The sequence below is a fragment of the Grus americana genome, chromosome 14, assembly GCF_028858705.1.
Source record: "Grus americana isolate bGruAme1 chromosome 14, bGruAme1.mat, whole genome shotgun sequence".
In the NCBI taxonomy this organism is placed as follows: Eukaryota; Metazoa; Chordata; class Aves; order Gruiformes; family Gruidae; genus Grus; species Grus americana.
This window is the reverse complement of record NC_072865.1, coordinates 20,221,527-20,235,655: the sequence shown is the minus strand read 5'-3', so window position 1 is coordinate 20,235,655 and position 14,129 is coordinate 20,221,527. Positions and strand designations below refer to the sequence as shown.

The 14,129-nt window shown below is 49.4% G+C and overlaps 1 protein-coding gene across 2 annotated transcripts; it reads right to left on the bottom strand.

Moving 5' to 3' along the window:
- Positions 1–1,005: 1,005 nt before the first annotated feature.
- On the bottom strand, positions 1,006–13,937 carry HDAC3 (histone deacetylase 3). Of its 2 annotated transcripts, XM_054841956.1 has the most exons (15): positions 13,804–13,937; positions 13,428–13,510; positions 9,060–9,202; positions 7,632–7,713; positions 7,174–7,230; positions 7,022–7,077; positions 4,940–5,073; positions 4,584–4,664; positions 4,422–4,495; positions 4,117–4,181; positions 3,661–3,750; positions 3,486–3,544; positions 2,979–3,058; positions 2,525–2,682; positions 1,006–2,241 (listed from the first exon to the last, which is right to left on the bottom strand). In XM_054841956.1, exons 1-15 carry the CDS (start codon positions 13,856–13,858, stop codon positions 2,172–2,174), a joined length of 1,287 nt encoding a protein of 428 aa, XP_054697931.1. In that variant the 5' UTR covers positions 13,859–13,937; the 3' UTR covers positions 1,006–2,171. The 2 variants fall into 2 exon arrangements, with proteins under 2 accessions (XP_054697931.1, XP_054697932.1); XM_054841957.1 differs by lacking the exons at positions 7,022–7,077; positions 7,174–7,230; positions 7,632–7,713; ... (1 more) ...; positions 13,428–13,510; positions 13,804–13,937 and adding an exon at positions 5,492–6,550.
- Between the last annotated feature and the right edge of the window lie 192 nt (positions 13,938–14,129).

The following is a 14,129-nucleotide window of genomic DNA, read 5'->3' as shown; positions in this document are numbered from 1 at the left end:
AGCGTTCATTTTTCACAAGTCCAGGTAGTCAATGAGCAGCATTTTGCATCCCCTGATTTGCAAAGAGCGTTATCCTGGCTGCAGAATGCTAGTGACAAACACAGCTGACCAAAGAAGGGTCAGAACAAGGTCCATCTAGCCCAGCACCTGCTCTCCCGTGGCCAAATAACAAATGCAGGAAGGGTCCGAGCACGGGCTAAGCACGCAGCAATACTTCTCCAGAGTACTCACCCAGTCACCAACAGTTTGCACCCAGAAGTGTCTTTGTATTAACAATTTTTCCCCCCCAGTCCCTTTCTGAAGCCACATTCACAGTGCGCAGCGACAAATGCTTGCATGCCTCAGCCAGATGTGTGCAAAGCCACCTCTTCTTTTGAGCTGGCCCCCCCTTTCCTTTGACCCTCCTCTAACATCTAATATTCAGAGAAACCCTCTTCGATACTCACGGTTTTATAGACCTTACAGCTCCTTTCCCAGCTCGGTTCTCTCCCCGCAGCTGATGGGTCCTATGCGATACAGGAGCTGTGCTATACCTTTGGTCATCCTTCTCCACGCCTAGTTTAATTCTACCTTAACTTATTTCTCTGGGCACTTAGTGGGAGTGAACACCGACATCCTGCCTGCTTCACGCTGTAGTTACACGAGTCTCCAACAAGGGCTGTGAGACTGCAGAGAGCAGACTCTTAGGGAAACTGCAACTCAAAGAAACCACGTTATTTAAGGCGACTACAGGAAAGGTTTCTTGAATCCACTCTGTAGCTTTCTGCAAAGGTTTTACTGACTCAGAGGCACGAGCAGCAGCATCCACCAGCCTGCTGGTCCTCTTATAGGGAATTCAGGGCGCTCTCATCGCGCACCGATGCTGAAAACTCACCAGCACGTGCTCTGATGAGCTGAATGCCCTCCCTTCAGTCAGACTGCCCTGCCAGGGCGCTACGTGTGTTCCCAATCCTTGGGAGGGCAGGAATCAAAAAAAGTGAGAGCATTAAACAGACGGACAACAGGTCAGGTAAGAAAAATACTGCCTCTTCATTTAATGTTTAAAGACGTCAGTAAACAAACAGAACAGTACAGAGGCAAACCCCCTCCGCCTCCCCGGACGGTAGACTCCAAACCACGACAGGTACCAGGTGACGACTCGGGAGAAGGAGCAGCAAAGTTTGGGATTTGAGGGACGGCCAAAAGAAATCTCTGCTGTGTGAGGGCAAGGCGACAGGACTTGGAGGAAGCAGCTTCCCTCACCCACGAGCAGAGCAATGTCTCCTGGGTACAGTCAAGAGGGAACGGTTTCCACCCCGTGCCAGCAGCCCAGATCTCTTGCTCACACACAGAAGGGCCACGCGTGAACTTGGAAAACACAGCTGGAAGCTACATTAGAAGTGCAAGAGACACCATGTACTGACCTTGGCAGCCAAACCTCTGTTCCACAGTGATTTTAGCCTCTCGAAGAATAAAGAAAACAGGGAAATTAGGTCCAACTCGGCAAAGTGTTGCAGTACTCATTTGGGAACACAAAACTGAGTATGGGGGGGGAACGAACAAGACTATGCTCTGCATACATTCTTCCATCCCACTCCATCAAGCTGCTCCCTGCTCCAGGAACACTTCTGATCCCTATCCCACACCTGGCCTTGTCTTCTCGACTAGTTTTCCTTGAGCTGTGGAGCATCAGATGGTTAGAAGGGACATCAGGAAGCAACTCTCTGTGCAGGCTTCAGAGGACAGTCGACTGGGTACCTGAGTGCAGGGCTGGGGAGAGCAGGATTTTGCTGCTGAAGAGAGGCAGAGATCATAGGCACAACTGCTCCAGCTCCCACCTCGCTGGCAGAGGCCCGCACAGGAGTTACGGGAGGTGACCGGGTCAGGCTCCGAAGGCAGTCGCACGGCCACCAGCCAGTACGCAGCACAGATTCGAACGTTAACTTAAATTTCCATTTCCCAGAGCGGTGACAGCTGGAACTGTGACACGTGGTGGAAAGTAAGGAATACATTTCACTGCTCACGGCCTCTCCAGTTGGCAGAAGCCCGTAGTGGTGGCGTTTCTGCTGCCACCGCATGCGATCAAAGAGGAAGGGAGGGCTAACCGGCTCCTACGTGGCCCCGTTATTTGCTCCAAGCACCCATGTCCAATGTGGGACCCCCCCACAGTCCTGAGCCTCACACCAAAGCCCTCAGATCTCAACGTCACTCTCTTTGTCATTATCGTGGTCACCGTCATAAAACTCGTTGGCAGCTTCAGGCCTGGAGGGAAAAGACAACCACTGTCAGTGAGGAGAGCTTGACACCGCTGGGGCCAGAGAAGGACACCTAGGTCACACTGCTGAAGATGCCCTGCACCCAGACACCCCATGAAACATGACGTGAGGAGACCACACATTTCTAGGGAGGGGCTCCCTGGTTGAAACCAGAGACTCAGAAGTAACTTAGTATCTGCTCTAGGAAACAGATAGGCTCCTGGATATCATCCACCCAGCCCAGCAGGGACAGAGAGGGACGTCCACTTCTCCAGAACAACATCTGGTACCTGCTGTAGTTTTCCTCAGATCCTCTTTCCTCTGGATCAGGCTCATCTGTGCGATCGTAGCTGAGCAAGTCAGAAGGGACATCATGGATCTGCACGCTGGGAGCATGGTTCAGCATTTTCAGGTTCTCAAATATCGTCTGCCTGATCTGATCCAAGTACTACAGAGAAACAATAGAGAGATCTGGCAGTCTGCACAGAGCCACAACTGTTAGCACTGCTACCTGCCTGCATCATCTATGCGGTGGCCATGAGAAACAAATCTGTGCAAAAAGCTATTTATCAGAGCAGAGGAGGTGGAAAAGTTAATTCCATCATTGATACTCAAGCACACAGAAAACAGTAAGATAACCCAGCAAGGTTCTCAAACCTTACGAGACTTTCTGATGTCCCAGAGGAAAGGTTCTGCTTGTTTTCCCATCATAGCTGATAGTGCAATAAGGCTGGAAGCACTCACCTGCCTGGAGTTTTGATTTTCAATCCTCGTACTGACGTCAGGATGAAGGGTGAAGTCTGGAGCGAAGTATTCAAAGTACTCTGTGATGGAAAGAGCAAGAGAGTTACAGCACAGAGGCAAGGCAGCCAGCCTGCACTGCCTGCACAGCGCAGAGCTCACTCTCCCACCGTGCTCGAGGTGACCAGACCCTACAAAGCACAGTGATTTACAGTTCTGCAACCACAAGCGGTTATACAGAACAGAGCACACAAAAGCAATGCTCAGGTCACCGAGTAGGAAGAGATCTAGATTAAACGACACATGAACACAGCAAGGGTGTGTCTGCCCAGCAAAGCCTACAAGTGGGTGGTAGGAGATTACTACAGCCATCTCTACGATCAGAAAGTGCTGTCACTTTGGCCCTGGTCTTATCTCAGGCCAATGCAGAACAGAAGCGTTAATTCTTCAGTTGATATAACAAATATGTTAGCTCAGCTAATGAGGGAAAAAACAGGAACTCCAACTCACCACTGTATGGGAGCTCTTCGCTGATTGCTTCATCTACGAGCAATGACGTTTCATAAGTCCTGAAAACATGGAATGAGATGAGCTCACTCCAGAAAAAACTACATGGCGCACGCGGTGACAAAGCCCACAGCAACTGCTTACCCAGTGACCTTCAACAAGTAGAGAAGAGACTCACCAGCATCGTGCCACATTGCGGACTGTGTAACCACCTCCTCCCAGCACCAGCAAGGGGATGTTGAAGCTCTTTACGTACTCCACGCACTCCCTAGAAACCCCAGACAAACAAAAAAATAATGCCAGAGCTGTTAGCTGCAGCGCACACTCACATGTCAGAAAGGCCACCGTGCACTCAAACGCCACCACAGCCGGTGCGATACACCTGGAGTTCAGGGCTTCCACCCAGGGAGCCTGAACCACGTGCTATGCCGTGAACCAGCGCTCTGCAGTGCCTTGTACAAAGCCTCATTCTGAGACCCCCTCCCATCACACGAGAGTTAAAAAACCAGACCCAAAAAGCTGCCGGTGCTGCTGGAAGGCCAAAGCTCAAACCTCACAGCAGAGGACTCTGAGCCCTTCGGACTAAAGGACGGTCTTTCAACTAACTGCTCTGCCCCAGCCCCACTGTACTTACCCATGTCCTCTTATACTGAGGTTAAAACAACCCAAACGGTCACAACCCAGAGAATCAGCACCGCACTGCGGGGAGAGGAAAAAAAGAACAACTGAATTTTGGCTATGGAGGCATTGCTTTCCAGGCACACATCAACATCCCCACCCCTTGGCAACCCTCATTCATCAGAGGGTACAAACGGAAGCTCAGCTAAGACACAGCAACCCCAAATCCCTGGGGACAGAAGGTAACGCATCGATAACAGCCCCTTCCAGCCTACAGCCTCCGAAAGGGATGGACACGGGCACAGAGGCTTGCTCTCTTACCTGCAATACTATGCAGGTGGGCTGATAGTAATCTACCACCTGGTTAATGACTGGCTGGAAGAGGTGTTTATAACCTGTGGAGAGAACGGTAGGTTTGTCACGGCTCTGGAGTAGAGGGACGAGCAAACGCCTGGGGAAGGGGAAATGGCGGGGAACACCTACTTTGGTCGTCAATGCCATCTCGTAGAGGCACGTTGAGACAGTAGTAACGACCGCTCTCTGCGCCAACTTCATACATGTCACCTGGTCAGGGAAAGACAGGAGTCACAACAGCTCTGAGACTTCAGGGTGTGGAAAGGCCAGAGCTGCTCTCGGTTTAGCTCTCTGAACCTAGCTGGGATCTCTCTCTCTTACAAATCACTATACTTCCGTTCCTCTCTAATTGCTTTTCCGTGCCCTTTCTTCCACTATTTCTTGCTGCAGCTTTAATTTTGTGACTTTACACTTTTATTCTCCAGCAGAACTTTCAAAGGATTCTACAGTGAGGCCACATTCACACTGTAAGGGAAAATACATACCTGTACCAGGAAAGAAATAGTTCCCATATTTATGAAACGACACTGTCATGACACGGTCCGTCAAGTAGAAAGCCTCCTGCACACCGTCTCCATGATGGATATCGATATCAATATACAGAACACGTGGGTGATATCTATTGAATACAGGAGGAAAAAACAGCATCAGAGTCTGCACCGCAGCCAACCTCATGATTCCCCATGTGCCTCAGTATCCCCGAGAGCTCTGAAAACCACCACCGACATCTACTTGCCAAAGGAAGTCACATCAAATGGTTTTGATACGGGACATTTGTATAAAATCACACCCCACCACTAAGACATTTTCTTCTGATGCACTTGGAAGTAGATATTAGAATAAAAGGTTTTCAGATGAGGCCAGAAATGACTTGGAAAGCACATGATGAAGAGAACCTGTTTTAATCAGGTGTTAGAAAGTTGTGGGGTTTTGTTTCCTCTACAAACAACAAAGTTAATATTTAAGAGCTCCAACAATTTTTAATCGTATCGGGAACTGAAAGGTAAGCTAGCCAAGGAGGAGGTAGGAACACTTACTTCCTCCACGTGCCAGACTACTGGCGGCACTGTGTCCCAGCCAGCACCAAGAACACCAGGCTGGACTAAATTTACTGGAGAAGCAGCCTGCAGGGTCACAGAGACAGAGGGTGAGGAAGGGCGGATCGTCACGAGTAAATACATTGGGGTAATGGTCAAAGCTGACGCACTGTCGAGCTCTGGAGACGTGACCCTAAGCCGTCCCTGCCTGCCAGCTCCAGAGCTGCCTGCTCAGCTGGAGAGAACTTCTCCACCTTTTCACAAGGAAATACTGGTCAAACCCCAAAGAATGGGGGATCTGGCAATGATGCCAAAGCCCTTGGGGACTGGGGAGGGACCTGACAACACAAAACAACATCAAAACGGAGAGGAGCATGTGGTTTGTGCCATCTGCCTTGGAACCACAGCTTTGAGGTGATTAGCAGACCAGAACCTTGCCTCAGTCTCCCAAGAGAGACACCAACTATTTAAAACAGCCCAGATTATTCATCCCATAGACAAATGACAGCAAGGAGAAAAAAGGGGATGCATACAGACAGCCCAAGGGAGAAAGGGACCTTCTAAGAGTAGAGGCACCACAGTACTCCATGGTGGGAAGCAAACTCAAGTATGCAGTCGCCTGCTGCAGAAATGATTCCTGAGAAGTGGGAATAAAAGAACAGGGACATATTATAATCTCCCATGAGGGGTTACTGGGCTGTGTTTGAAGCCTCTGGCATATGGGACTCAGGTGAGACTAGAAAATGGGTGTGCAGAGACACACAGGGAAGACCTGAGGTTCCACACACAGCGCAGGGAAGACTGGCAGAGAGGACAGAGGTACCAGAAATCGCAGGACATCCCGTAAATCTGACTGAGAGTGGGTAAGCTTGCCACCAGTCATGTAACTATTGCCTGGTCAACCCCAAGACTTTTTTAATTCCGTAACATCTTGTCTCAGATTCAGTGACAAGGAGGGCACTTGAGAGTAGAAAACAAATTAAATAAATTACAGATTAATCCAAGAAATAGAAGGTATTTCTGTAACTCTTCTTCTCATTCTGAATTTATTTTTCATTTTCTAAAAAGAAAAAAAAAAGCTGACTTTTCTACTCAAAGCAAGTGTCCTTTGATCATCCATGTGTTGCTCAAGTCCTGTTCTTAAGCCACTCAAGCAAATCAAGAAAGATTCAAGACATTTAACTGTCTCCAGTGAGCTGTAATTCGCATTTACCTACAAAAGGCTCACCGTGGTAAAACCCCTGAGACTCAGGAGACCCTGAAATGAGCATTTCACAGATGGATGAGAAATGGAATTGAAGAACTTTTCTTCATCCCTTAAGATGCATGCAACAAAACTGGAAGCACATATTCCAATTCGAGATCCCCCTTCTTGTGCCTAAAGAAGAGGCCAGGCCAAAAATCAAATTCTTGGCCTTCCTTGACTCCAGAAAGACAAACGATGAGGAGAACAGGGAGAGAGAAGAGCAAAGCAGCAAAGGGAAACCACATGCCAGCCAGGAGAGTACCACACTTGCCCCACATCCTTACTTGAGCAGCTCCAGGATGCCGATAACTATGTCGTTAACGTAACAGAACCCAGAAGCCTGCAAGATGGAGAAAACCAAATAGCATTAGAACGGGATCAACATTAGAGCCTGGGCGTCAAAAAGACAGAGGAATATGCGGATTTGCCTCATTACCTCAAACTTTTTGGCATGATGCAGGCCTCCTGCCCAGTTTATTGCAATATCACAGATCTAAGAAAGGAAAGATAAAGTTAGTTTAAGGCGACGACGTGGTAACGACCACCTTGCACCCATGTCAACCTGCCCAGCCCTGTGGCCCACAAACACCCTTCTGGCCTTTCCTTCCCCACACAGGCCTTTCCAAAGTTCCATCTCAGTCGTTAGCCCAAGTTTTGGTTACATCTTGTCCAGACCAGATTAGTCCTGCGCTCTACATTCCCTGTTAGACTGGAAAAGATCCTCTCTGCCCCCCCTCCCCACTGCTCCCAGCAGCGGGCAGAGCACCTGGCACATACAGTTTGTTTCTGCACTTGTTCTTTACACTCATTAGACCTTTCTCAGGTCTCTCCTTAAACTGAAAAGCAGTTGGCTTACGCCTGCGTGTCAAAAGATGAACACATCAGCTCAATTACCTTGTTGTTCAGCTGTGTTGCTCCCTGTAGGGAGGCCCCAGTATAGCGAGAGCAAAATTCAAAGAGGCCTGGAAACACTGGGCTGAAAAAGAAAACATGATTCAAACACAGAACAACTTCTCATTTCTCCACAGGAAAGTCAGGAATAAAACTGCCCAGTGACATTACCTGAGCAAGATCAAACCTCGTTCTCTGGGAAAGAGTTAATTTGGGATCACTCTGACCCTGCTTATAACACACCATGTGCCAGCAGGCAAGTAATCTGGCTGCAAACACAATGGGAAACTCCATGAATTTGATAATTATTACCAAATCTTCCAGGTTAGTCCTGAAAACGCTCCCCGGCTGCCCTGTGCCCAGAGCTAGGACATGATGTGAGACACCACATCAGGAGAGGGGAGGACAGGTCTGCTCCTGCACTATCTGGAAGATCCTGCCCACACCCTGCTCCTAAGTGCCAGGATAAACTGTGACCGGACATGAACACTGCTCTTAAGACAGCACTAAGGTCTGGTCCATCCCACCACGCAGAGCCAGCCCAGGCACCGGGGGAGTACAGGAACACAGGACATGGAGCCCGTGTCACCAGCTCACTGGCATCGTGTCACACATCTCATTCGTGGACAAGCAACGGCTTAGAGACTGCGGGGTTTTATTTCCCCTTTCATTTCTGATAAGATAATTTCTGATCATCAGAGCAGCGAGGTTACAGAACAGTCTTCTGATTCTCAGCTTAAACGTTAAAACCCAGGCTATACCAGTATTTTCCTGGGATAACACTGTTCTCTAGCAATCATAACTCCTCCCATGCTAGTACTTACAGCTTTCCCCTCCACAGAATACATAAGAACAGTCTTACTCTCTGACAGCCCTCATACTCCTCAACCAGACAATGCCCACTGTTATTTCCCCAGTCACCCATGGAGCCTTTCTACATATTTCTTTCAAGTTTCATCTCTCACAAGGGTTAAAGACTGGAACTGAATATTCTCAACAAGATCTCACGTAGTTTTGTACAGAATCATGAATATTTCCTTAGTTCTACCTGAAAATCAGGCTCTCAAACGCCATCTTGAATTTAACATGTACATATTAAAGTAGCTACAATGACATGCAATTATTTAAAAAAAAAATAGTTAGCATGTTCAAGAAGAACTGGAGGCTCTGCAAGTACAGGTAGCGATACAGTCTCTAACCCAGCAAGCTTACAGCTTAAAGATAGATCTAAAAAAGAGGATTGCAAGATCTAAAGAGTAGGGAAAGGAATCAAGGAGGTTCCAGTAATTCAATATATGCAGCAGGGACACACTCCTCATTCTGGTTAAAAACAAGTAAGAGATGGGCCATTCTAAGAGAGACATGGGACGTTCTCTGGACAGGAGTGATGCAGGAGCACCTGCAGGTTCGCAGGAGGCACACGGCACTCACCAGTCATCGCCCACGTTGAAGGCGTTGAGGCTCTTGGTGAATCCTTGCATGTTGTTGGGGCTCACTCTCTGCAGGAAGTCTATGTAGTCCTCAGAGTGGAATCGGCACATGTCGTGCTGGGATGCCTGGTACGGTTTGAAAACCTTCAAGAGAGAAAGGCAACATTATTTCCCATCCAAACGTGTGTTTGCTTTGGCTGTAAGAAATTTCAAGCTAATTGACAAGCGACCGGCATGAGGTATTTATTTCAAAAAAAATGTTCCAATCCATTGGGTTCCTGACATTCCTGTTCATTTAAATTCAACAAGCTGCTCCACAAAGCCTGCTTTCCTACCAATTTTTCTCTTTCAGCCATAAACCTGTCTCCTGCCTCTCCCAATAACTGCAGCTCTTGCCACATAGTCTCTGATGCCTTCCTTCCCCCACTGCACACCCCCCCTTCTCAGGCAAGCCAGTGGAATCAACAAGTCGAGTTCAAACTACAGCTTTTTATTCTCAGGAGGGCACTATTCCCTTATCAGTCACCAGCTTCCGTACAATTTTAAGACCTCGATATAGGGGCTGTTTCAAGTCCCTCTGTCAGATTTGCCTGTAATAGGCTCAAAAATTATTTGGAGAAAGCTCACAGGCAGACAGCAGAGTTGTGTAAGCTTTGTTTCCTTTGAAAAGCCAGCAAAAAACGGTTAGGAAACTGGATGGATTCAAATGAAAGATCTTGTGACAATACAGGCTTGCCAGTTTGGCACCTAACGCACATCCCTCGATATGCAGGAAGTTAAAAATTAACATCGCGTACCCGACAAGAGGAAATTAGAGTTGTGCTGAAATCAATGAGATTGTGTTTCACAATTTCTCTTAATTAAAGCACTTTATAGAAAAAGTGGAACATGAAAAAAAAAAAAAAAAGATGCACAAGCTTGTCTCCAAAGGGAAAATTTATCAGGGCAACCGCACCAATGAGCCTGTTTCCTGGGCTAAGCAGGAAACATGTTAATTTTCAGAGACACAATATACCCTAACAAACCCATCATCTCCTTTCCTGCTTTGATCTGCGTGGGGTACAGCGTTTATCTATGTTTCGCTAACTCCACAGAAAACTCTCCTGGCTTTGCCAACTTATCGGATTGCATCGGTTCACAGAGGGATCCGACAGCGCCTGGACGCAGCAGGAACACACCACAGAGGAACGGGGAAGGCGAGCAGCAGGATAAACCTCCCTCTTTCGGGAATGCTGAGCTTCGCTTTGCCACGTTCTCGCGCACCGCAGCCACAGATAAACTGGGAAAGGCGTGGAGAGGCGAACCCAGCTTGACAGTATAGCAGCCTTTTATTTGGAGGAGGCAGAGAGGGTGGATAATGATGTAACCACAACACAAAGTTAACAGGACCTTTCACAGCTACAACTGATCTATAATCCCCCGTGTTTATTTGCTCATCACTTTGCCAGTCACTGACTGTTCAGGATGAAGTTTCCTCTGCAGTTTTCAGCTTGACGAGGGCATCACACGGAAAATGTAACACCCAAAAAAGAGTTTTGAGACTAAAAATACGGCGAAGCGTACAGCTCTGCCTACTGCTTCATTCAGACGCGGATCTGACATTTAGAAGCGTTACATCAGAATATGCTTTTTGCTGTTTCTGCAGGAAAAATCCCGACTCTAGGGAAGTTATTCACAGAAGTTCATACGTTTACAGTAAAAATCTGAAAGGTAAATTCTGCAAAGATTCCGCGTGCCCTGGGCGTACTCCAGCTGCATCCCCCTGTAAGCGCAGCAGCAGGGCACCGCAGCTGGATGCTATTTTATATTAATCATACTAATTACATAGGGAAGCTTTTCTAATGTTTAAACATACCAAATTAATTTTACATAGTGCATCAAGAAACTGTTCCACTGGTTCATTTTAGCACCTTCCTTTAAAAATTGAGATTGCACTTTAGTTCTGGCACAGCTTATTTTCTATTTGCTTTCGCTCAATCCACAGGTCTCTCACCACGCAGGGAGATGCGCTGGCAGTGGAAGAACTTAAGCCCACGCCAAACGCTGGGCACTTGTGCACTGCTAGAGATAACGACAAAGCTGTGCAGCATGGACAGGCAGGTACAAAACAGCTGAGATCTGGCTTTTCCCTTTGCCCCACTTCTATTGGTTTGGCTGTTTAGGCTTTGCCCTAAAAAATAAAAAGCAGGAAAACTGTATTGCTATCACGCCTACAAGGATTTTGCACCTTGTGCTGCCCATGGTGGAAAAAGCCATGGTAAACATGCCAGAATTAAACCCACTGGTCTCATCCTGCTGTATTGTGCTCACCGTGATACGACTTTGCTTGAGAAGTGCCCTTTAAGGACAGGCCTTTTTTTTTTTTTAATCACAACAACTAAATATTTAGTCAGGTCTTTGAGGGCACAGTCAAAATCGGTTTTAGTTTTGCTTAATGTCTCAGGGTGGGGATGAGGGAACCTGGGAAGCTAGTCAGAGTCTGGAGAAGTGTCTGGTCTAGCTGGAGAGGGACTGGAATTTGCATGTTTCTGTCCGACGGCTCTGCGTGATCACTGTGTTTTCCCAACGGTGCACAATTTATCCCTAAAGCATGCTGCAGATGTGAAAACACATCACTGAGACAAGCTGATCATGCTTTCTTCACCACAGCCTCCAAGCAAACCCGGCTATTACTCTATTGCAATCTTCTACAATTGCAAGCAACAATCTACGATGGAGTTCTACAATCATTTTGAGAGCACTTGCCTTCAAGAAACCTCCGGGGTCACCCAGTTCAGGCTCATGAGTAATAGGGGAAGCGGCTGGCTGGCAGAGCCCGATTGCAGAAGGGCGAGGAAGGCACATGGGATGCATGAGCAGAAAGAGGAAGGATGAGGGAACATCAAAACATCCCTCGCAGATCAGAGCAATGATGGTTTGGCCCTTCTTTCACCTCCCCGTTTGCTATGCACAACAATGCCTGTGACAGAAGTGCTCGTCACCTCTTTTCATGAGGTAATTCCCATGAAAAGACACCGCACATGCACATATGTCCCTACACGTATGTATATAAATACATACAGATTTGTACATAGAACCAGAAGTGCCTGGAGCTGTAGGCTACAGAGTTATTTATAACATTCTGGGTAGGGGCCTTTCCCCAGGGCACATCAGACAGGTCACAGGCTGCGGGGACAACAGGCAGCAGCTACCCTGGACCCCTGGATCAGACAGCACGACCTGGAACTGCTCCAGTAACCCAGGAATTAAATCGCCCAACGGCCCAAAACAGCTCAGAAGCAATCTCACCGCACTGAAAGCGAGAAAAACCAACAGGAGACAAAGCAAGTTGCCCCAAAAAGATCAGCAGCTGCAGACAGCATCTTCTGCACGTCAAAATGGGCTAAAGGCATCTCAAATGGGGCAGAATGGTAGAAGACTTTTACCATTCCTGCCTTGATTTTGTATTGCGAGGCAGTAAGTTACACGCCCTGTACTCCTGAGAGATTTTCACTTGCCCTGTGCTGCAAGAACAGGCAGAAAAAGCGAACAAGGATTCCAGGGAAAGGAGCACGGTTCAATCCCACTTGCATCAGATGAAATAAAATACTTCAGAAGAGGGGTACCACACATTCACAGCGATACTCCATCATCCCCAAACTAGTTCATTTCTTGAAAGATGAAGATTTAAGTTTTCTTTTTTGATTATCGCTACATGCTGACTGTGTTTTAGCAGGTTTACCCAGGCTAGATTTCAGGAAGAGAAAAATCTTTCTAACAGTAACAACCAGAACGCACTGAACTAAGTTGTTTGAGCTGGCTCGGCAGCAAAGACTTTGACGAGCAGGCTGGACAATCATTTATCGTGCATGAGATGGGATTAGTGAACCCCATTAAGGCCTCAAGGTAAATCAGCGAGCCTCTTAAGACTTTTTTTTTTTTTTTTTTTCAGCTTTACTATTCTACGATCACCTGGTTCCCAGGGGCCACCGGGTCCTTCCTAGGAGGGGCTACAGACACAGAAAATTCAGGCGTGGTGCCCGGCAGCACTGCTGCAGCTCCACGGACAGCCTGAAGAAGATGCTGACAGCCAAGGACGGCACCTTTCCCTTTGGGTTTGAATCAGCTCTGGGTGGTCCGGTGGGGGCTCGGGGGGGGGGGGGGGGGGGGGGGGGTGTGAGAAGGCCCGAGGAAGCTGTGAAGAACCTGCTAACATGGGCTAAGCCTTAACACGGAGGCCGTGACCGGAGTCAGCAGGACAGCGCACAGGTCCCCAGCACCTTTCGTGTATGTCAAAGCCTAAACCGCCCCCCCACAGCCCCCTCGTCCCCCGCTGCCTGGGAGCGGGGGGGATCTCCCCTGGTTGCACCCCAGGAGAAGAACCGCTTACGATCATCTTCTTGTAGAGCCCGTAGTGCAGGACCAGGCTGTGGGTCAGCGCCAGGCGGTGAGGCTTCATGGGGTGCCCCGCTCCTGGAAGGGAAACGGCGCGGGGAGTCACCGGGGGGCACACGGACACACACACCAGCCGCCCCCCACCCCCGGGGCCGTGACCGGGACCCGCCAGCCCCCCGGCCCGCTCGGCCCCGGGACGCGGTGAGGGGAGCGGCCCCGGGAGGTCCCGGCGAGTCAGGGCCGGGCTGGGCCATCCCCCCGCCTGGAGCCGGGACCGGGACCGGGACCGGCCCCGGCCCCCTCCCGGCCCGGCCCCTCCGCCGCCACCGCCCCGGTTCTGCCCCGGCACCGCCGCCCGCCCCCGCCCGCACCGTAGTGGAAGTTGCCCACGTCCGGGTCGTAGAAATAGGCCACGGTCTTCGCCATGGCGGAGAGTGCGGGACCCGCCGTTGCGCGCTTACGTCATCACACCGCGACGGCGCCGTCAGCTTACGCCTGCCTGAGCGCCGCCGGCAGCGAGCGGCGGACACCACCCGGGGGGCGGGGCTGGGGGCGGGGCGAGTATCTCAGCGGCACCCGCGCGGTCCTACCGCCTGTCCCCGGTCACCTCCCCCCCGCCCCTCTGCCCCCGGTTACTCCCAGCTGCTCCCAGTTGCCCACTGGATTCTCTGCTGTAACCCTGCGGCCGCCCCAGTCA